General features: G+C 38.5%; 3 protein-coding genes across 3 annotated transcripts; 2 read left to right on the top strand and 1 right to left on the bottom strand.

Moving 5' to 3' along the window:
• Window positions 1-729: 729 nt before the first annotated feature.
• LOC104238854 (ATP-dependent helicase BRM) lies at window positions 730-12,374 on the top strand. The gene is made up of 14 exons (XM_009793338.2): window positions 730-1,400; window positions 2,593-3,924; window positions 4,032-5,357; window positions 5,698-5,810; window positions 6,126-6,213; window positions 6,335-6,421; window positions 6,677-6,769; window positions 6,846-6,929; window positions 7,014-7,217; window positions 7,827-8,069; window positions 8,142-9,692; window positions 9,788-10,315; window positions 10,995-11,246; window positions 11,522-12,374. The coding sequence occupies exons 1-14, from the start codon at window positions 1,230-1,232 to the stop codon at window positions 12,155-12,157; spliced, it is 6,708 nt and encodes a 2,235-aa protein (XP_009791640.1). The 5' UTR covers window positions 730-1,229; the 3' UTR covers window positions 12,158-12,374.
• Window positions 12,375-14,110: 1,736 nt separating this feature from the next.
• Window positions 14,111-16,899, top strand: LOC104238853 (putative F-box protein At4g38870). Its single transcript, XM_009793336.2, has 2 exons — window positions 14,111-14,142; window positions 15,112-16,899. Exon 2 carries the CDS (start codon window positions 15,272-15,274, stop codon window positions 16,640-16,642), a length of 1,371 nt encoding a protein of 456 aa, XP_009791638.1. The 5' UTR covers window positions 14,111-14,142; window positions 15,112-15,271; the 3' UTR covers window positions 16,643-16,899.
• Window positions 16,900-17,209: 310 nt separating this feature from the next.
• On the bottom strand, window positions 17,210-21,198 carry LOC104238852 (ubiquitin-conjugating enzyme E2-23 kDa). The gene is made up of 6 exons (XM_009793335.2): window positions 21,000-21,198; window positions 20,803-20,882; window positions 20,141-20,255; window positions 19,990-20,042; window positions 19,743-19,871; window positions 17,210-17,521 (listed from the first exon to the last, which is right to left on the bottom strand). Exons 1-6 carry the CDS (start codon window positions 21,041-21,043, stop codon window positions 17,391-17,393), a joined length of 552 nt encoding a protein of 183 aa, XP_009791637.1. The 5' UTR covers window positions 21,044-21,198; the 3' UTR covers window positions 17,210-17,390.
• Window positions 21,199-23,420: the final 2,222 nt, after the last annotated feature.

Raw genomic sequence — 23,420 nt, 5'->3', positions numbered from 1 at the left:
AATATTTACACAATTAGATCAATTATGAGTTATATACATATAAATTTATAATAAATATAACTGCATAAAAATAATGACTAACATGTTATAACAAATTAAGCACTAGACTTTTTTTGAGTTTAAGTTTTGTACGCTAACGATGCTCGACATAAAAATATTTATACAATCAAATAAAATATAAAAATATATTAGCGGATATCTATAATAAATAAATAATTGCGAAGCTAATATAATTAATAAATAGCTTGCAATAAACATATTAAAATATAATAATAGCATAAAACATCTTTATATTAATATATGGATGAAACTTAAATACAAAACTTTTTACATTTGACATTGTATATAACATGAATCTATAAGAAACACATTACAAAAAGTGTTAGATTCAAATTAAGTTGAGTTGCTTGATATATTGTTTCTGCAAAAGATAAGTACCTTTTGACGAATGTGTTCAAACTATAATTTTCAAATTTTGCAAATACACAAAACCCCAACATCAAACGAACTATATTTTTGCAAAGACTTAGAGTTTTTTTTTTCTCTTTCCAAAACTCAATTTTACAAAAAAACTGAAACAAATGTGAAATGTCACCTAATTTTTGTCATTTTTATTTGGGACAAGGAGCAAAAGCCAAACAAATAAACAGGAAAAAGGAAAAATAAAATAAAATAAAAAAAGCAAAAAGGAGAACCCCACATAGAAATAACAGCTGGTTAGGGCTTGAACTGAAAATGCACACTGCGTGAAAATTCACACACACACCACAGACAGCATATATATAAATAATAGATAGAGAGAGATTCCGGCAAGTTCGGAGGATCGCCGGCAACTTTTCCGATCTTATCATTGGCCCACAGATTCGCGCCAAAAATCCATTCACCATTCACCTCTGCAAAATTCTCGCTTCCTTTTTTTAAAATCAAGAAAATAGGGAATTTATATACATACAGAAAAAAGCCAAAATTATATAGATAAGTACAGTTATGTGGGACACAGAGGTACAGAGCTAAACGGGGTAGGTGGGTGGTTGATTTGAACGTTGGGATCGGAAAGCGGGTTTTAGGAAACTACAGGAGTTTCCACTGAAATTAGTCTTTCTTTACTCATTTTCTTGATGATGGGGTTTTGGAAAAAAAATTAAGTTTTTTGGTCTTTTAATCAAGAAAATTTCAGGTGGGTTTCATCAATTTTGTGAGAAAATAGTTTTTTTCTTGTGTGAATCTGCATGCAATCAGGGGGTGGAGCTCAGCAAGGTGGTGGTGTCGCCGGACATGGGCGGAACACGGCGGCATCAGCCTCAGCTTCTCCTTCATCATCTTCTTCTGCCTCTCATATGGGGTTGGATCAGCAGCAGCAGCAGCAGCTGCATCAACATCAACAGCAGCAACAACGCCAGGTTAGGGCTAACAACCTTTTTTTCCAAAATTTATTGCATTTTTGTTTTTTTGAAGTGGGATTGATCCTTATTTGTCTATTTGGGACGTATATTCTGGAAATGACCTCAAGTTTGTTTATTGGAACTGGGTTTTGTTGAATTTCAGCACTTGGTTTGAAGTGACATGATTTGCTTGCTATGTGAAAGACATTCTTTTTCTTGTTTCAAGTAGCATTGAGGTGACAGCTACTTAAGCTTTGAAAACTTTGGCATGATGGAGAAAAATCTTTTGTGCTGTAAAATGTAGTAGCACATGTTGATTTTATAGTTATCAACTTCACTTTTTGAGGAATCAACCCTGTATATTTGGTCTGCGCTCAATGGCTAAACTGTTAACCTTGAAATGGCAAGTGGAGGTGTTGAGTTCCAGCTAGTGAATGTTGTTTGCCAGGTCTTTAAGATTTTAACCTTGAACTGTTCAAAAGATTTATTTATTCCAACAGTATTGGAAGTCCATGTGATTCTTACTGCAATGATGTTCTCAACTCCTACCAGATTAACTGTCATTGCTTAGATTATGGAATGTAATCTTCTATTTCGTCCATACATATGATACTTTTTGTCCTCATTTGTTACCTTAATGATAACTCTAAGGAGTAGTAGTTGTCCTCATGTCTAAAGCTTTGTTTGAATTCATTATCCTTAATAGGAAACAAATTTATTACAAAGTGAACTGAAGAAGACGAATTACAGCACAGGACGAAATAAGATGTAGCTTAACCAACCTAGAAGAATTTTGTCCATTATGTGCTTAGGATGCTGCAAATGTCCCTATAAACTCTTTCATGCTTCTGAGTGGCAGGATTGATCAGCTTTGTCAGTTATACCAGTTTTCTCGAATGTCTTGTTTGCTTTCTAGCTAAAATATTTTCCATGTATTTTGGTGCTTTATTTGCTTCCTATTTCTGATATCTGGAGGATTGGTTTTTCCTTCTTTATTTCTGGAATATTTTACTATGTGTGTTTTCAAATAAATTGTTAAGACTTGCTTTCTTGAATCATGATAGCTGCTCTTTTCAAGGATAAATTGTTAAGACTTGTTTATCTTATATTGTCAAGGATAAGATCACTAGAATTTAGGTCTTATTTGAATCACTTACCTTATTTTACAAAATAACTTTGGCGTATCATTTTTTGGATATTCATTTTGCAGTCATTGCAACAACAGTTCCTTAGAAGGCCTGAAGGAAATGAAGCTATTCTTGCCTTCCAGACTGGCAATGCCCATGGAATATTAGGTGGGGGTAATTTTGTTGGACCTTCTGGACCCATGCAGCTGCCTCAACAGTCGAGGAGGTATATTGATTTGGGCCAACAACATGGTTCTTCCACCATTCGAGAAGATGGCCAGAACAGGAGCCAGGGCTTTGAGCAACAGATGTTGAATCCTGTCCAACAGGCATACTTGCAGTATGCTTACCAGGCAGCCCAACAAAAGTCAGCTCTTGGGATGCAACATCAGCAGCAAATGAAAATGGGAATGTTTGGCCCTCCTGCAAAGGACCAAGATCCTAGAATTGCTAATATGAAAGAACTTGTTGCCATGCAGGCATCAAACCAGGCCCAGGCATCATCATCAAAGATATCCTCAGAACATTTCTCTCGTGGTGAGAAACAATCTGATCAGGGCCAGCAGTTGATGGCCGATCAGAGAACAGATCCGAAGCTTCCTTCCCAGCCAACATTGCTTGGCCAAGCAGTAGCTACGAAGCCCATGCCGGCTCCACCATCTCAGCAAAGCATGGCGAACATGACAAGTAACTCTCTTGCTATGGCTGCGCAGATGCAAGCAATGCAGGCTCTGGCACTTGAACGCAATGTTGATCTGTCACTACCTGCAAATGCGAATATTATGGCACAGCTAATTCCGCTCATGCAGTCCAGAATGATGATGGCCCAGCAGAAAGTGCCTGATGGCAATGTGCCTGTTCAATCTTCATCAGGTCATACGCCAAAGCAGCAAGTTTCATCACCTCAAATTGCAAACGAAAACTCGCCCCATGCTCATTCTTCAAGTGATGTGTCGGGCTCAAGTTCTGCTAAAACTAGGCAGACTGTTACAACTGGTCCTCTCGGCGCGACACATAACATCGCTTCAATTAATAACTCAAATAATATAGTCCAGCAGCAGTTTTCTGCTCAAGGCAGAGAGAACAATTTGCCTTCTAGACAACCAATTATGGCTAGCAGTGGATTGCCTCCCATGCAATACCCACAGTCATCTATAAACCCGAACCAGGGTGTGGATAGCACCTTGCCACCTAAACCTACCTCAACTGCCCAAGAAACCTTGCAGACGCAGTATGGCAGGCAATTGAGTCGACCTTCACCACATTCTGCAGCTTCTTCTCCAGATGGGAATTTGGGGAATTCCCTTGCATCTCAGGGTGGAAATGTCCGTCAGGTGCAAAAACAACATCTGGGGTTCAGTAAGCAGCAACTGCATGTTCTTAAAGCCCAGATACTTGCATTTAGACGTCTAAAGGTTTGTTCATTAGTGTACTCTGCTCGGTTTTACATACTTTGCTTCCTTGCTCAAAATACTCAAATCTGTTATTAAATATATCTTGCTCTGCTTTTTCTTGCTTGTAGAAAGGAGATGGGACATTACCGCGTGAGTTACTCCAAGCTATTATTCCGCCACCTCTGGACGTGCAAACGCAGCAAACGTTTCCTCCTGGTGGTACAGCGAATCAGGAGAAGTCATCGGGAAAAAGCTCAGAAGATAACTCAAGACGCCCGGAACCAAGCGAGAAGGGTCCCCAGCTTGTAGTACCATCGTCTGATGGACTGAATGGTTCAAAGGAGGAGGTCACAGGAGATGAGAGTACAGCTGCCTCAACCATAGTTGTGCCACGTAGCGCAACTGAGACAAAGGAGACTGCATCAGTGGTTCTTCCTGGAAAAGAAGAGCAGCCAATCATGGGACATGCTAGTAAATCTGACCCGGATGCTGAACATATTCAGAATACTCCTAGTAGAGGTGATATTGCACCGGATAGGGGTAAATCTGTTGCGTCACAAGCTACTGGTTCTGATGCAACTCAGGCGAAAAAACCTATGCAGTCTAGTGTCACTCAACAAAAAGATACAGGTCCAGCTCGCAAGTATCATGGACCATTATTCGATTTTCCTGTCTTCACTCGAAAGCATGATGCTTTTGGACCATCCATGATGATGAACAACAATAATAATTTAACATTGGCTTATGAAATCAAGGATCTTCTAGTGGAGGAAGGCTCAGAAATCCTCAAGAGAAAAAGGGAGGAAAGTATAAAGAAGATTGGTGATATCCTAGCTGTTAATTTAGAGAGGAAAAGGATTAGACCAGATCTTGTTCTAAGATTGCAAATAGAAGAAAAGAAACTCCGACTTGCTGATATACAGACACGCTTGAGGGATGAGATTGAGCAACAGCAGCAGGAAATAATGGCAATGCCTGATAGGCCATACCGAAAATTTGTAAGGCTATGCGAACGTCAGCGGCAGGACCTTGCTAGGCAAGTGCAGGCCTCCCAGAGAGCTATCCGAGAAAAACAATTAAAATCTATTTTTCAATGGCGTAAGAAGCTTCTTGAGGCTCATTGGGCAATACGTGATGCTCGAACTGCACGCAATAGGGGAGTGGCTAAGTACCATGAGAGAATGTTGAGGGAGTTCTCAAAGAAAAAGGATGATAATCGGAATGAAAGAATGGAGGCATTGAAGAATAATGATGTTGAGAGATACAGGGAGATGTTGCTAGAGCAGCAGACCAACATTCCCGGTGATGCTTCAGAGAGATATGCTGTTCTCTCATCATTTTTGAGTCAGACAGAAGAGTATCTTCATAAATTGGGAAGTAAAATTACAGCGACAAAAAATCAACAGGAGGTTGAGGAGTCTGCAAATGCTGCTGCAGCTGCTGCACGAGCACAGGTACTTCTCTTGCCCTGCCTTGTGCACACAATATCTTAAGTTGCTATGCATGAGTTACAAATTGCTAAATTTAGGGAAAATGTCGTTGGTGCAATTTTATGGTTAATCATAGGGCAGGGCAGAAGTGACCAGATGCCTTTTCCACTTTTGGTATCTCACATACATATTTATACATATTATGAGCAAAAAAAATCATACCAAAGTGTGTCTTGCAACTATGCCCTCTTAATTGGAACAAATGGACCTCCCATTGTACTGGATTTGTTTGATAAACTTTTTCCGTCCCTAGTTGGTGGTTATATTTTATTTGCGTTCTTTCATTTTTTTCCCGTGATAACAGGGCCTTTCTGAAGAAGAAGTAAGAGCTGCGGCAGCCTGTGCTCGGGAGGAAGTCATGATAAGGAATCGTTTCTCTGAAATGAATGCACCCAGAGATGGTTCATCAGTTAACAAGTAATTCATTTTCTTTCCTTATTACACCTTGGCATTTTGGGACATTTCTACACGTGAGAAGTTCTGTTCGGCAGTCAATGATTTCTTGCTGATAAGTTCAGTTTGCTCTTGAATATTAACCAAGCAGTTCTAACTCATGTGGAAGACATTTGGTTACCTGGTCCATCCAGATTGTCATCGACATTGTGGTTGTTTACATCTAGGACAGCTGTCACTTATCTTAACTGACTACACCTGTCTTTAGCATGTTATGCGGTGTCATTGTTTAGCTGCCATTAGGTTATCTCAACTCTGTACTCCTTTTCATGTCTTCAGGTATTACCATCTTGCCCATGCTGTGAATGAAAGGGTTATAAGGCAGCCTTCTATGTTAAGAGCTGGAACTTTACGAGACTATCAGCTGGTACATTGCAAACTTCAATACATGCAGAAATGATTGACTTCATACATTTTCATTTTCTTAATTTCAGTATCTCATTTTGTGCTTTTGCGTGAGATAAATTTTTTGTATTCAAATGTTACAGGTGGGATTGCAGTGGATGCTTTCTTTGTATAATAATAAGCTAAATGGTATTTTGGCTGATGAGATGGGTCTGGGGAAGACTGTGCAGGTGAATGTCTTTACTCTTTCATCCAATTTAGTGTCCTGCTTTACTCTGAATATGTTTTGAGTGGGATCTTTCTTATTATAAGTGGGTCAAAAGTGTGAATAAAAAGATGAATGTTATCAAACAGCGTGCTAAATTTAAAGCAGAGGGAATTCATATGATTTAAACATCTTCAGGGTACTACATTTTTTACCAGATGATCATAACTTGTGCTTTAGTGATATGCTTCTTATTTGTGTTCTCTTTCTGTCTCAACAGGTTATGGCATTAATTGCTTACTTGATGGAATTCAAACAAAACTATGGACCACATCTTATAATTGTGCCAAATGCAGTTCTAGTTAATTGGAAGGTTGGTAATCAATTGCTGTTGATAGTGTGAGTGTCTTTCTGGTTTCCCTTTGTACTTACTCATTTTATATTTCCAGAGTGAGTTTCTCAATTGGCTTCCATCTGCGTCCTGCATCTTCTATGTTGGTGGGAAGGATCAAAGATCCAAGTTATTTTCACAGGTATGGTGCATTCATGCTGAAATTTAACTGACTTATGTTGTTGAACTTGGTATTGAAGGTTCTATATGCTTCAACATCTTGTAGGAAGTTTGTGCGATGAAATTTAATGTTCTCGTCACTACGTACGAGTTCATCATGTATGATCGTTCTAAACTTTCAAAAGTCGATTGGAAGTATATAATAATTGATGAAGCACAACGTATGAAGGACAGAGAATCAGTTCTTGCTCGTGATCTTGACAGATATCGATGCCAAAGGCGCTTGCTTCTCACAGGGACACCATTGCAGGTGTGTTGTGTCTATCATTGCTTATGTTCAGATCTACATTACTCTGCTTATGTTTGAATCTGCGTTATTGCGATAAGCTTATTGCGTATGTCCTACCTTTAACTAGGCTTATGCTAGTGTAGGATGCTACAAACAAAACTATTCAAGACTGAGTGCAGTTGCTCAATTGTCTTAAAACTTGCACATATAGAATGATATCTTTTGAATTCAGTTGCATGCTGATCCATTGAAATTTAATTGGTTTTAACAAGGAAAATTGTGGTTCAGCAAGATATTTTTGCTTACAGTCACAATCCATCATTGTGAACTTTGTACAGCTAAAGGGAAAATCCCTGCATGAGGTTTTAAGTGTCTTGTATTAGTAGTGCCTAAGCAGAGTTACATAGACAATTAAAAAAAAGTTACATAGACAATAAAAATGAATCTTCGCATTTCTGTCCTTGGCTTGAGTTTTTTTGCCAAATGCTCTTAAGCGTGGCTCACTGGTTGCAACTGGGTGTTTATTTTTCTTTTAACCACATTAACTCTTTCTTACTTATCCATTCTTGTCTGAACTTCCTAAGCGCATGAATTAGCATAAGAGAATTTGTTTAAATGTGTTTGATGCAGAATGATTTGAAGGAACTATGGTCACTTCTAAATCTACTACTTCCAGAAGTATTTGATAATCGCAAAGCATTTCATGATTGGTTCTCCAAGCCCTTTCAAAAAGAAGGTCCGACACACAATGCTGAGGATGACTGGCTTGAGACTGAGAAGAAGGTCATTATTATCCATCGACTTCACCAAATTCTCGAGCCTTTCATGCTCAGGCGTCGTGTTGAAGATGTTGAAGGTTCACTTCCACCCAAGGTATAACTTCGTGGTTGTCCTTGGTTTCAAAACTGTGATGTAGAACCTCTCTAATGATAACTTCAACTGCAGGTCTCAGTTGTCTTAAGATGCAGGATGTCAGCTTTTCAGAGTGCTGTTTACGACTGGATCAAGTCTACTGGTTCACTTAGAGTTGACCCTGAAGATGAGGAGCGAAGGGCTGAAAAAAATCCAAATTACCAGCCTAAAACATATAAAGTTTTAAATAATAGATGTATGGAGCTTCGAAAAGCTTGCAACCATCCTTTGCTTAACTATCCATATCTCAATGTTACAAAGGACTTTCTTGTTAAATCATGTGGGAAATTGTGGATTCTTGATCGGATCTTAATTAAACTTCAAAGAACAGGGCACAGGGTGCTGCTTTTCAGTACCATGACAAAGCTGCTTGATATCTTGGAGGAGTATTTGCAGTGGCGACGACTCGTCTACAGAAGAATTGACGGGACAACGAGCTTAGAGGATCGTGAATCAGCTATTGTGGATTTTAATAGTCCAGATACTGATTGCTTTATCTTCTTGCTAAGCATTCGTGCTGCTGGGCGTGGATTGAATCTTCAGACTGCTGACACTGTTATCATCTATGATCCTGATCCAAACCCCAAAAATGAGGAACAGGCAGTTGCTAGAGCCCATCGTATAGGGCAGAAAAGAGAAGTGAAAGTCATATACATGGAGGCAGTTGTTGACAAAATTGCAAGTCATCAGAAAGAGGATGAATTCCGTGTTGGAGGCGCGGTTGATTCTGATGATGACCTTGCGGGCAAGGACCGGTATATGGGATCTATTGAGAGTCTCATTCGGAATAATATTCAACAGTATAAGATTGACATGGCTGATGAAGTTATAAATGCTGGGCGGTTTGACCAAAGGACTACTCATGAAGAGCGGCGTTTGACTTTAGAAACGCTATTACATGACGAAGAGAGATATCAAGAGACACTTCATGATGTTCCCTCTCTTCAGGAGGTAAATCGCATGATTGCTAGGAGTGAAGAAGAGGTAGAACAATTTGATCAAATGGATGAAGAATTTGATTGGGAAGAGGAGATGACTAGATATGACCAGGTTCCAAAGTGGCTTCGTGCTACCAGTAAGGAAGTTAATGGGGCCATTGCCAATTTAGCAAAAAAGCCCTCAAAGAATGTCTTATTTAGTAGTGGTACTGGCGTGGACTCCAGTGGAGCTCCTGAATCTGAGAAGAAAAGGGGGCGGCCCAAAAGTAAGAAGGTTCCTATTTACACAGAACTGGACGATGACTTCTCTGAAGCAAGCTCTGAGGAGAGGAACGGATATTCAGCCCATGAAGAAGGAGAAATTGGGGAATTCGAAGATGATGAATTTAGTGGTGCTGTTGGTGTTACACCAGTTAACAAAGACCAATCAGAAGAAGATGTTCCAAGTTATGCTGATAGATATGAATACCACCAAGGTCCACAAGGTGCTATAAAGACTCTTGTACCTGATCAAGTGGGTTCATCAGGATCATCTTCAGACAGCCAAAAACCGATACAAATAGTATCCTCGTCTGTGTCATCTCAGCAGAAGTTTGGATCCCTTTCAGCATTAGATGCCAGGCCCGGTTCTCGGGCCAAACGGATGGTGGGGAATTCATCCCCTTTGTTCCTTCTTTAAAGGTGTACCTCCAGTACTGTTAAGATTTAATGACTTCCATATTTCCATTTTTTAAATTTCAGGCAGATGAATTAGAGGAAGGAGAAATTGCAGTATCTGGAGACTCACATGTGGATCTCCAGCAGTCTGGTAGTTGGATCCAAGATCGTGATGAAGGCGAAGAAGAACAGGTGTTACAGCCCAAAATAAAAAGGAAACGCAGTTTGAGGGTTCGACCAAGGCATGCTGCAGAAAGGCCAGAAGAGACGCTCATTGAGAAGCCAGCTGTGCAGCGTGGAGATTCTTCTCAGATGGCACTTCAAGGGGATCGCAGATATGATCTTCAAGTGAGAAATGATCGTGGACACAAAGCGCATGCAGAGCCTAGTGCTTTAAAGCATGGTCAAGGTGATGCATCCTTGAAGAGTAAGCGAAGCATACCCTCGAGGAAATCTTCGAATTCAGTGAAGATTCATGGTTCAGGAAAACCTGGAAAAGTCAGTTGCTTGTCTCCTGATGATTCCTTTGAACCCACAAGAGAAAGTTGGGATAATAAGCCCAGCGGGACTTATAGTGGAGGGACTAAGATGTCTGAGGTCATTCAAAGAAAGGTAAAAACACTTGGAAAGTAGTATTCAACTGTTACTTAAATTGAAACTCCTTTTTATTGCATTAGTTTATTGATACTGCATCTCTACTGGAGTTTGGGAGAAGGAATCGGTTTTGTGTAGCAAATTTTGTTATAGGTTTTTTTTTTTTTTTACACCAGTACCTGGACTTAAATTCTCTTGTTCAAATGAGTATCTTGTATTAGAGCGGAACGGATACAGAAGATTCCTATAGCTGACTGCAGTTAGATTGGGATTGAGGCCTAATTGTCTTGTATTGTATGCTTTTCTAGTTTAAAGTTTATACTGTATTTATTATTTTGGTTTCCAGCTTTCATCAGAATGACCTCTCAATCTGTGATCAGTTTTCCTATGTTTTGTCTGAATATCTGCTACAGCTTTGGCTAATCTATGTTGATCAGGCTAGGACTATTTGATTTTAATCAGAAATTATGGTCCGGTGACTGCCTTTAATGTACTTGAACACAATCTGTCCAGCTGGTTCAGAGTAGTGTTACTACATATAGTCAACAACTACGCCTCAACCCCAAGCAAGACGGGTTTCATTTTGTATCTGTTCATAAAGAAGATACAATTACTCAGGGCTCTGTGTGTCAATCTTTCCCTCTCTTGATTGCAGATATTACTCCTGATCTTGTGCATGATTTTTCTTCTATTGCAGTGCAAGACTGTCACTATCAAGCTCCAAAAGAAAATAGAGAAGGGTGGCCATCAAATAATTCCACTACTACATGGTCTGTGGAACAGAATTGAAAGTTCTGGTTGCATAGGTGGGGCTGACGATAGTCCATTTGGTTTACAGACAATTGATATGCGTGTTGATGAGTCTGAGTACAGTGGAGTGCTCGAATTTGTGTCTGATGTGCAGCTGATGTTAAAACGTGCAGTGCAATACTTTGGTTTCTCACATGAGGTATGCTATGATTCTTAAGATCTGAACTGATTCAGCTTATTATACTCCTCAATATTGCCAAGCTTTCATACTGATCTCCAGAAAAGACATAGAACTGCCAGTCCTGTTTTGCTGATATTTATGTAACTCATCGAATAAGAATAATGTATAAATGAACTTGAGTCAACCAGTGAAGAAACCAGTATTGAGTGGTCTATTGGTCATCACGTCATGCTCATACCCAGCTCCCCCCATGTTCTTTTACTTCAATTTCTGAAATTTCGCTACCATTACAGGTGAGATCTGAAGCAAGGAAAGTGCATGATCTTTTCTTTGACATCTTGAAGATAGAATTTCCAGAGACCGACTTTCGAGAAGCAAGGAATTCTATCTCTTTTGCTGGACCTGCAGCTAGTACTACACCCGGCGCATCTTCAAGGCAGATGCCTGTAGGTCAGAACAAGAGACATAAACTGATAAATGAAATGGAACCTGACCCTAGCCCGCTACAGAAACCAAAGACACGTGGAGCACTCCATGCCGGTGAAGATGCCAAGGCTAAGAATCATATGGCTCAAAGAGAAACAAGATTTGGTGGTAGCAGCGGCCGGGAGCTTAGCCAACAGGATGATTCGCGCCCGTTCACTCATCCAGGGGAGCTTGTTATTTGCAAGAAGAAGAGAAAAGATAGAGAGAAGTTGGGTATGAAACCTGGGAGTAGTTCTGCTGGTCCTGTCTCACCACCTAGTGTTCCCCGCAGTATCAGAAGTCCAGGCTCGATCCCAACTGTGAAGGAGGGGGGAAGGTTAAACCAGCAGACACCACCCCAAAATCAGTTGAATGGCAGTGGTAGCAGCAGCTCTGTTGGCTGGGCAAACCCTGTGAAGAGACTGAGATCAGACTCTGCAAGAAGGCGGCAAAGTCATTTATGATTATAGTTGTTAAAGGTGTACAATGTAATGCTAATAGCTGATGATACTCTATTGAGGTGCTGTGAATAACCGGCCCTTCGGATTTTCATACCTCCTGAGCTGTGTACTTCCTCCATTCCATCCCCAGCCTCACTTGTATGATAAATATGCTATTGAAGATAGGCTTCTTACTGTCCGCCATTAGCAACTGCTTGTCTGAGATTTGTCTTTTTCTTCTTGTTCCTCCTCTTATCTTTTTCTATTTTTGTAGAAATGGTTGAGTGCCAGATTATGAAAAGCTGCCAAAGGGTGCTCGCCCTATTTACATGCAACCTCTTCCTTTTTTTTTTCTTTTTCAAAATCAATTCTCAATAAACTAAGCCGTATTCGTCTGCATTTTGTGTTTCTTCGCTAAATACCGTGCTCTCTTTGATATCGCTATGAAACAATCGCCGACAATTGTCCTTTTGCAATTGGCCACTGGCTGTTCTGATCTTCGGAATATTATTTGAATTTAGTAGTAGGCTGTTCTGATCTTCGGAATATTATTTGAATTTAGTTTACTACTATGAGATTGACGAGGATGTCACATACCGTATTGAGGTGGGATGGATGAAATGGAGGTTCACTTCCGGTGTTTTGTGTGATAAAAATGTGCCACCAAAACTTAAAGGTAAGTTCTATAGAGCGGTGGTCAGACCGACTACGCTATATGAGGCGGAGTGTTGGCCGGTCAAGACATCCCATATCCAGAAGATGAAGGTGGCGGAGATGAGGATGTTGAGGTGAATGTGAGGGCATACCAGGTTAGATAAAATAAGAAATGAAGTTATTCGGGACAAGGTGGGTGTGGCCCCTGTAGAGGACAAGATGCGGGATTTAGATGGTTGGGGCATGTGAAGAGGAGAGGCACTGATGCTCCGGTGAGGAAGTGTGAGGGGCTAGCATGGGAGGGCCAATGGAGAGGTAGAGGCAGGCCGAAGAAGTATTGGGGAGAGGTGATTAGGCAAGATATGATGTTGCTCCAGTTCACCGAGGACATAACCATGGATAGGAAGGTGTGGATGGTGAGAATTAAGGTAAAGGGTTAGGTAGTCGAATGTTGTCCTTGTTTGTAGCAGTAGCTTTGATACACCACTTAGTGCCTTCCGTATTTTTTTCGTACCCCTAATCTTCTATTACTACTTGTTGTCTTGTGTTTTGGTTTTCTGATTGCATTACCTTTTGCTAGTTTCGTATTTTTGGTTTAGTTGTCAGTTCGGTTTGCTTGTTATTGCCCTTCCCCTCTCCCCTTCCTGAGCCGAGGATCTCACGGAAACAATTTCTCTGCATTTTAAAGACAAGGGTAAGGTTTGCGTACACTCTATCCTCCCCAGACCCCACTTGTGAAACTATACTGGGTATGTTAGTTGTAATTTGCTACTATGAGATTTTCTTTTTTTGGTTTAGAAGTTAGGCTAACAGAAGTTTTATGAATTGGCGAGCACAGTTACAAGGCACTTATCCTAGCAAATGGCAACCAAACACCAGAAAATTAATTATACCATATATATTTGAAAAAGACTAAACTGATATTTTCTCCACAAGAAATGATCAAGTCTGAAATAAAAGGGGACATATAGTTTACTAGAGAAAATGACAAAAATGGTTCCTCATGTTCAAAATGATTGCTTAACTATATACTTTCTGATTAGTTATGGTCCTCTAAGCTTGTCAAAAAATAAGCATGAATCGCGGAATATTGATTTTCGTCAAATATTTAATAAACTATGATTATTATATTTAACAGGAATCGTGATTAGCAAAAACTTTTCTAATAATAAGAAAATACTAGTACTAGAATTAAACAAATAGAGACAAAAATTCAAGCGAATGGGATTCTGTCCGTACGAATAAACGAGGGTCGCATTTCACCGGCATCTGTTTCCCCATCTCTTGTGTTTGTTTATTTACCAATGAAAGAGTTGCCAGCTTCAGTGTTGCTTCTGAGCTTTGTCCCTGTCCAGGTTTTTCTTCTTTACACTGATTTTGTTGACTTGTAATTTGTGATACATAGTTATATGAAAATTTGCTATTGTTGCATTGACATTTCCAGAAGCTTTAGCTGCTTTTTTAAACTCAATAATCTCACGTTTAGTCCTTAGGCTACAATCAGTCACTTCGATGCCTCTGAGTCTGAGGGTCCTCTTACTTTACTCTTGAAATGCTTCTTAAGGTGTCAACTTCATGTTATAACTAAAACTCAATGGTTAAAAAATATTTATCGACTTCAAAAAGTCATGTACTTCGAACAGTGAATGATAAAGCAAGTCAAACGCAATCGCTTCTTTGGATGTGATTTTAGAAGTTGAAATGAAAAATAAAGAGGAGGTAACAGAGATCTATTTTCTGTTAATCCTCGAATTCTTTGTTTAAAAGTTGATTGTTAGGAAAATCAATATATGACATTTCCAACTACTGCCAAATATCAGTACAGTTCCTAAAGAAATTAAATAAGACGCTAATTTTGCATGTTAATTCTTTTGTATGGTTGATTTTTTGAAAATTGAAAATCAATTTCCTTTTGGAAATTTCTGTCCATGGACCTGTAAACAGTACATCTTAATGATATTAATTTGAATTGTTAGGATTACTTTGTCATTGTTGTTTATTTGATATTGAGATAAATGAAGTTAATCGTAATTTTGCTGTTATAAGTACTATCCGATTTGTCCTGTAAATTTTGTGTTTTCTGTAAATTGTGTGGTTTACTTCAAAGAAGTCTGCCCAGGAGGAGTGTTGCCTTTTTATTTTTCGCTTCTTACTTTTAAGAACACTGATTTTAATTCTCACTTTTTTGTTCTAGATGGTATTGAAATGGATGTTCTTCTAGGTTACCCTATTCATTATAAGGTTATTCTCAAAATATTGCTATCGAGGGAAAAACATATTTTTATGTACAAGATAAGTGTTTTACTTTTTGCATTCATTTGTAGGAGAAATCCCTAGAAGTCGTGCGAGCAAACAATAACAACAATAACAAACCTAGTGAAATCCTACAAGCGTGGAGGGTAGTGTGTACGCAGACCTTACTCCTACCCCGGGAAAGTAGAGAGATTGTTTCTAAAAGACCCTCGGCAAGAAGTCGTGCGAGCAATGGCAAAGAAAATGGCATGTATTGCAGCTCAATTGTTGCTAGAGGGATTACCTGAAGCCATGGTACTTGAGGTTCTGTTATGGCTGCCATTGAAGCCTCTATACCAATGCAAGTGCGTCTCCAAGGCCTGGTGCTCGACCATCTCTGACCCCGAATTCATGAAACTGCATCACGTTCGCAACTTGGGCATTGTCATCTCCACTGTGTCTTTGGGATCTTTGTGGTCGCGCTTGTTACAAGCAAGGCTCTGTCTTGAGGAGAAGTCCATTGGATGGGAAGGTGAATCTCCTTTCATCGAGCGGATTGATTATGAATGTGGAGAAGATAAACCAATTAAATTCACACAAGTCATTAATGGCCTGTTATGTTTCTGTACCCCATCTCTTGGCCTTTCTATCTGCAACTTGTACACTGGTGAAACAATTGAGCTCCCACTCCCTCAGTTTTACTGCAATAATGGATCAACTCGTTTCCATTTTGGCTTTGATCCCATCAGTGGCTCGTACAAGCTGCTCAGCCTTAGTTACTGCAATAACAGGTTACCTCTTGTTATAGCAGAGATTCTTACCATAGGAGCGGACATGACAAATAGCTCGTGGAATCGGGTGAGGAGTATTCAAGTAAATCTAGAGTTATTGCCCCCGCAAAGTGTTTGTATTGATGGAATTCTGTATTGGTATGTGTCTACACGCTTCCTAGGGAAAGAAATGGAAGTTTCTATATCTGCATTCTACCTGAATGAGATTAAGTTTGGTAACATCTTCCTAATAACTGTTGAACCAGTCAGATTGATGCAATTCAACGGATGTTTGGCTGTGGGATGTCTGGATTCGGACACTACCAAACCATGGAAACTGAGGGAGTTGAAACTATGGGAACTTAAAGATGTACAATGCAGTAGGTGGATCAACCATTCCATGACCTTACCTGAAGAACTGGTAAGATGTAATAGGGAAAGCTGGTGTAGTTTTGGTAACCTTCCAACAGGTGAGATACTGCTGGCTAATCCTAAAGCTAATAATTCTTATATCCCTATTTATTCTTATGATCAATCTGTTGGAAAGTTTCAGAGATTTGTTATTGGCAAGTCTCCTGGTATGGTTTCTCCTGAATGTTTTCAAATATCTTGTCTTGAAGTATACAACAATGACTCTCTTGAAGCTTTACTATGCAAACCTCCAACTGATGTTATACATCGTTTCAAACGCCGCCTGTTAACCCATGTTATTGTTATGGACTCAAGTATGGACCCTGCTATGAGCTCTGATGACCAACAGGATGTCAATGCAATTGAGCCTGGGGTGGTTGTGCTTAGAAGAAGCCGAAGACCAAAACAGCCCAATAAGAGGTTGTCAGATTTTGTGTGGTAACATGGCTATGGTAGGGCACATAACTGAAGGGGGTAATGGAACAAAGGAGTATCAGTTTGTTATCTGAGTTTGAGTTTCCTTTCTATGGTTGTAAATGGTTATTCCTTGTTGATATTGTAGCAGTTCATACTTGATACTAGTTACTTATATAGGATGAAAGGTACACTCTTGAAGACTGTACCAGAGACAACTATTCATTTAACTTTGTGGAAATATTTTTAGTGCACCTCTTGTATAGGCAAAATTTGTTTCTGAGAAAGATCCTCTAAGAATGGCCATAAATCAGCTTCCAGGAGAAAACCAAAAATAGAAAAGTTATATTAGATCCTATTTTACTATTTTCCACAGAAATTAAATACAAAAACTAAACTATAAGTTGAGTTATGCAGGAGTTATAAGGCTTTATTTTTAATTGAAGTAAATTGCTTATAGTCTTTCCTATAGCTTTCTGGTCCACCCGTGTATTTACAAGAAAGGCTTTTCCTTTCCGTTCATTTCCAAATTATTCCCCCCCCCCCCCCCGGAAGACCCAAAAAAGGGAAAAGAAGAACACAAATAACAGCAATATCAAGAACAAAGAAATTAAAAGGTGAAGTTATTTACATTGAAGCTAAAAACTAATAAACAAGGGGAACTTTGTTTTGCATCTTTCCCCAATGAATAGTCTTGAACTTTGTAGGTCAACTTGATTTTAAACAGAACTAAGAACATCATTTACAGATACAGAAAGTGAAATCAGCAGAGAGGCTCATGGATCAACAGGGCCAGCAACTGCATCGTCAGCTGAATCATATTCCGCTTCACTTAACTCCTCATCACTTGACTTCTCCTCAGGGGCAGCTCCTACATCTTCAGGCTTTGCATATTTCTGACAATATTCTGGATGCAAGCACGTAAACGCCATATTAATACTACATCTTGAACTCTTCGGAAAATGCAAAATACTTACCAATTTAATGTAAAGGTTCAACCTCCTAACATATTAATCACCACTTATACCTGTGGGACATGAGTATGAATGTAGAAAAGTTTCATCCATCATTAGAGAATATAGAAAATTTTCGTGCATCATTAGAGAACGTAGAAAATTTTCGTGCATCATTAGAGAACGCAACGCCTAGTTAGATATAACTTTCACGAAGATGCCAAATTTCTATTCAGCTAATCCACTTATCAAAGAATATCTATTCAAGCTAATCCTCTTAAGGGAGAATGACCTGTGATAATAACAGCATCAACTTCCATTTTTATGGGTAAAAGGTTCTTTTTCCTTCCTCCCGTTCTTTAGAGAACGGCTACAAGAAAATCAGGAGCGAGTGATGCTATCTGTTTAACAATTTTAAAAAAAGGTGAGATTGCTTCGATAATGCCCAAGGAGTATCTCATTTTCATCCCCTTCACCTTTATTTTTGAAAAAAAGAAAAGAAATAATCTCATGTCCTTCACTTTTGAAAGGAAAATTAAGTAGAAACTGTGGCATTAATTAGGACTTAGGGGTCATAACTTGCATCTTTTATATCAGAAAGCAAGGAATACTGCATTATGAAGTAATCACATATAAGGAGAAGGCAAAAGCAGATGTTTATGGGTAAGCTGGAGACATTCACCAGTAAACAAGCACGTCAAATTTTAGCATTATGGCATGTCACACGCCCATACCATAAACATTACTTAAATGCTAAAAATAATAAGCTTTCTCCACTCAAGGCATTATTAAAACAGCAAAATACATTAACCTTGCAACTTACGAGAATCTCTTCATGTTTCATAAATAGCCATGACAACACATACGAGATACACCAAGATGCATCCAGTCGCCCCATAAATTCTTACCAGTCAGAGGTGAGAGAAAGGGTGGAAACTAATAAGCAAATAAAAATCCGTATAAAACAAGCACATCAATTTTAGGAAGTTGCACTTCCATATTCCACTGTTTTCTCCACTTTCAAACGCAGGATAGTAAAGAAGAAGGGCATTTAGCCACTTGATCAAAAGAGAATATGCTCAACAAATAATGTCCAATTGGAATTGGAATAGCCTCTGTTTTTACACACCGAGATGGTTTTTCCTCACTAAAGAAAGTGAAGGCAGTTCTTAAGCCAATAGTTGGTGCATTTAACAACAACAACGACGACCCAATAAAATTCCACTAGTGGGTCTGGGGAGGGTAGTGTGTACGCAGACCTTACCCCTACCCCGAGGAGTAGAGAGGCTGTCTCCGAAAGACCCTCGGCCCAAGAGGACGAAAAAAGACAATATCAGTACCACCAACAGATACCATTAGAAAAAATAATAACATCATGAAAACCAGAAAATAGATGCAAAGCAAAAGTTGGTGCATTTCGAGATGTCATTTGAGATGCTTCCATCATTAGACACCACAGACAATAGATTTGAATGAGATTGTGCCTAAACAGCACACAGAATGGATGAATTTGTTTGCTTCTCCTAAACAGCACACAGAGTAAATCCTATTGTGAGAAGGTAGGAGATTTAACCAGGTTGAACATTATTCCTAGATTGAATAGAATATTGAATCAGAGTAAGAACGGACAAGGTTCCTAATACTATGTGCCCTGACTACAAGGCTAGCCTTTCTTTAAGCAGTTCGTGGGGACAAAATTTATTCATGGGCCGTTAACTTCCATCTGCTTGTAGTTCTCTGGCAATTGGCTCCTATATCCTTCCAGTGTAAACTACTATCATTAACTAGTTTCAAGGCAACAACAACTAACCTAAATTTCAATTCGAATATCAAATAGCTTCTACAGCTTAAATAAGCGGAGTTCCTAATATTTGACGCGTGTCGATTGAGACACCTCATCAGAACTTGCACTAAACATGAAAATGTGACAGACGTTACTTATAGAATACACTGTCTATAACAGAATGCTAGTGGTAAATTATAGAGCAAATAGATACTGAGGAAATTACTCAAATTTCCAGAAAATTGACCAAACCATTAAGATTGTGATTTTAAGCCTAATCTACTCCACCCCAAATACGTGACCATGCGTACACCTACAGACCGCCAAGAAATCTAATCCTCCCTTGGCCTTGCAATTGATTGAAGTAATATGAAAGCATTAGGAGTCAATACCTTTAACTCTTAGTTCATATGCAGCCCGGTCTCGCATCATTAGGGAAGCAGCCTCTCCATTCAATGGGTCTGATGGGTTTGGATACAAGAGAAGTTGGGGTAGAAACACCTCAAACACATTTACCAGATCTGCCAAGTTGTTTAATACCAGATAAGTTTCTCATAGTGATAATACTAGAAAAGCTAATAAGAATTATCAAGTAAGTAGTATCCAATTATGCTTGTAAGTGTTGTAATTTCAGATTACCAAACATGGGACTCCAAGTCTGATTGATAACATCTAAGCAAACTGAGCCAGACCTGAAAAAAGATAATTCATGAAATTTTAGACTTTCATTAAAGAAATGAGAACGATGAAATCTCCTATAATTATAGCAATGAAGCGCATTAGCACTGACATCTCATCAACATTTGGGTGGTAGATTTTGTTAATAAAACCAATGGATGGAGATTTATACGGGTAAGCATCAGGAAGTTCCACCCTTATTTTCCACACACCGCCATGATACGGACCTACAAAAATCACCTCAAGTATGAGCAAAAACTGAAGAAAACGCCACATCCAAAACAACTTTTGCAAAAAAGAAAATCAAATTGAATTCTACTAAATGCAAAGATGTAACTTGAAGACTCATTGGTGAAGAGCCAGTCAGCTGATATATGCAAAAATAGTAACTAGAGCTCCAAAAGATCACTCCTTTATATCTTTTCTAATTTAGGATCCAAAAAGCACAACTATTAACTAATTACAACATCAAAATCCTAATTCACTTTCACAAATAGAGGGCAAACAGAATCAAAAGATCAAACATCTGTGTGTACATTAATTACCCAAGTTAATGTCCACTTTCCCCCCCATACTTCTTAAATAATTTTGATCAAGAATCATAACCCCCACCAAAAGAAAACACCATCAGAAGAAAAGAACAGCAACCATAAATTTCAATCACTAATTAGAAACGACAAAGACCCTCCTAAGGAAAATGGCTTAAAAAGCTAAAAACTTTAATAAATAGGCAAAAAAGAAAGAAGATTGAGAAAAGGGTAGAGCAGAATTTACTTTCAGTAGGTCCAAGGAAATGCACATAAAACTCTTGCATGCCATCATTAATCATCTCTACTTTGTAATCGCTCATCATCCTAATTCAGACAAGTAAAATAAACAGAAAATTAAAAAAGAATCAAACAAATAGAACTCCAATTTTAACAACAACAAAAAAAGATTAGTTTTTTAATAAGAACTGATTAGAGATTCACAATTTCATTAAGTCCATCTCACGGCGTTTGCTTGGAGAAGACATGGTTGCTTTTTTTTCTCTTAGGATGATTCTAGAGAGAGAGAGAGAGGGAGAGAGAGGAAAAAAGAGTTGTTTGGACAAGTAGTAGTAAAAAGGTTCAGACAAGAGAGAGGGGAAGAAGGAAGTAGAGATAATAATGATACTGTGATTTGTCCTATAAAAAATTGTACAAGTATTAAATTTGGACATTTTAAATCATAATTAAGATTTCTGCAACTTTCAAGATTCTTCATCTGTCTGCTTTTGTCACCTACCATCTCCAATCCTATCCACATTTCCCCGTATTATTCAAGCTTGGAAAATTACATAACTTGTCACCCGATCTATGGCCCAAATTCCGTTTACATATTTTTTTGTGGACCATAATAACCTTATACACGTAACTTTTCTAAAGTATGCCTAGTATACAATTTCTTTGACCAAATCTAAATGTGTGTAATATAAATTGGACCAAGCGCGTGGACAGTATTTCAAGACAATTTTTATCTTTAATAAATGATCAAAAACACATTCCAACGACCCTTTTTAAAAGATTAAAAGGACATTAACCCATTTCTATCTATACTAGGACCCGATTTTCATCTTCTTCTTCCTCCTTGAAAGCTCTAAATTGAAGAAAATTTTATCTTCTTGAATCCAAAATTTATTCCTCTTCTTGAAGCTCGAAGCCAATATTACAATCTTCTTCTATTTCTTCCTTCTCTTTTTTGACAAAGGGTTAAATTTCTAGGGCTCAATTTTAAGGTTTGGGAAAATGCATAATCTGAGAAAATTTTGCTATTGTGGTGAAGAAGATGTGGTGATACAGTCATGGAATGTTGATAATCCGGGTCATCGATTTTACGGATGTCCATTTTATGAGGTAAATATGAATTGTACTTTTCTTATCGATTTTATATTCCGTAATAATTTTTTTTCTTCAATTTTTCAGAGGGACAATCGATCGGCATGTAATTTCTTTATGTGGTTTGACCCCCCAACTCCAGAGCACTTGAAAATGGTGATTTTGGGGCTGCTGAAGAAAAAGAGGGCATTTGATGCATTGTTGAAGGAAAATAGAAACCAAAGAAATTGGAGGAAATTGTGTGTGCTGATTTTAATTGCAATTGTGTTAAAGTTGATTGTGTTAGGTAGTTCTAAAGATTGTTATATAATGCAAGAAAATGAATGAAGTTTTTTGGTAGATTTTGTATCCCTTTTGTTAGAAATGAATGAAATCTTTTGGCAATTGTTAATGTTGTTTTGTTTGAGTTTGTTGCTGTGTGAGTTGAATGATTTTTTTGGAAAGTGTTAATGTTGTTTCGTTTGACTTTGTTGCTGTGTGAGTTGATAGTGCAGTTAAAACACACCTCAAATTATGACTGATAAAACACTAAAACACAGTCAAATAGTGGCTGATATACAACTCAAATGCTGAAATTTTCTAGAAATAACAGCATACAAAAATGACAGCACAAATGCTTAACAACATACCAAAATAACAGCATTCATACATCACTAAAGACACATAGAAATTATCAAACAACACTAAAAATATATTTCATCATAGAGTAAAGGTGTTCATTACAGTTACCTAATAGCAGCAGTCTGCCTTAACAAAAATATACGCTGCCCAATTTTACAGCATACCAAAATAACAGTAGGTTGCCTTAACAAAATAACAACACTAACAGCAAACCTAAATAGCAATTCCAAATTAACCTAACAGCAGTTCCAAAATAAATTACAGTTCTAAAGGGAAATTACAGCAGTTCCAAAATAAATTAACAGTGACAATAACAAAATTCAGTGGTTGTTCTTGGATGGCTGGGATGATGAACTTGCTTGACTTAAATTGGATTGAGATGCGGCAGTTCTGGAACGAGTTGCAGCACTTCTTTTAAGTTGTCTTCTAGTAATGGCTGGTCTACCATTCTATTTTACACCACTTCTTGGCTTGTATGCACATTCCAGAATATCTGCCAAGGACCTCTTTTCACCACCATGAGAGACCACTCTTGGCTTACCTCCACCAGACTGCCAAAAACAGAAAATATTCAGTAAAGTTATTAAAGCAAACAAGATATAAAATTAACTTTGAACTACTTACAGAAAAATTTGTGAACCCACTGCTTGATTGAAATAGTCCTAACCCAGAACTTCCCCTACCACTATCAGTTCCTCTTCCTCTACGAGCAGCAGCAGGGGCAAAAGTAGTTGGAGTTGAAGCTCTGGCAACAGTTCCTGTTCCTCTTGCTCTGCCTCTTCCTCTTCCTCTTTCTCCACATTTTTGTATATATGAAGCATTTGTTGGAGTAGAATCTGTAGGCCTTGCTTTCTTAGGGCAGCTCCTCTTGTTGTGTCCATATCTACCACAGTTTGAACATGTCATCTCTATACC

This window comes from Nicotiana sylvestris, chromosome 1 (genome assembly GCF_000393655.2).
Source record: "Nicotiana sylvestris chromosome 1, ASM39365v2, whole genome shotgun sequence".
NCBI classification, from domain to species: domain Eukaryota; kingdom Viridiplantae; phylum Streptophyta; class Magnoliopsida; order Solanales; family Solanaceae; genus Nicotiana; species Nicotiana sylvestris.
This window is presented reverse-complemented; position numbering and strand designations above follow the sequence as displayed.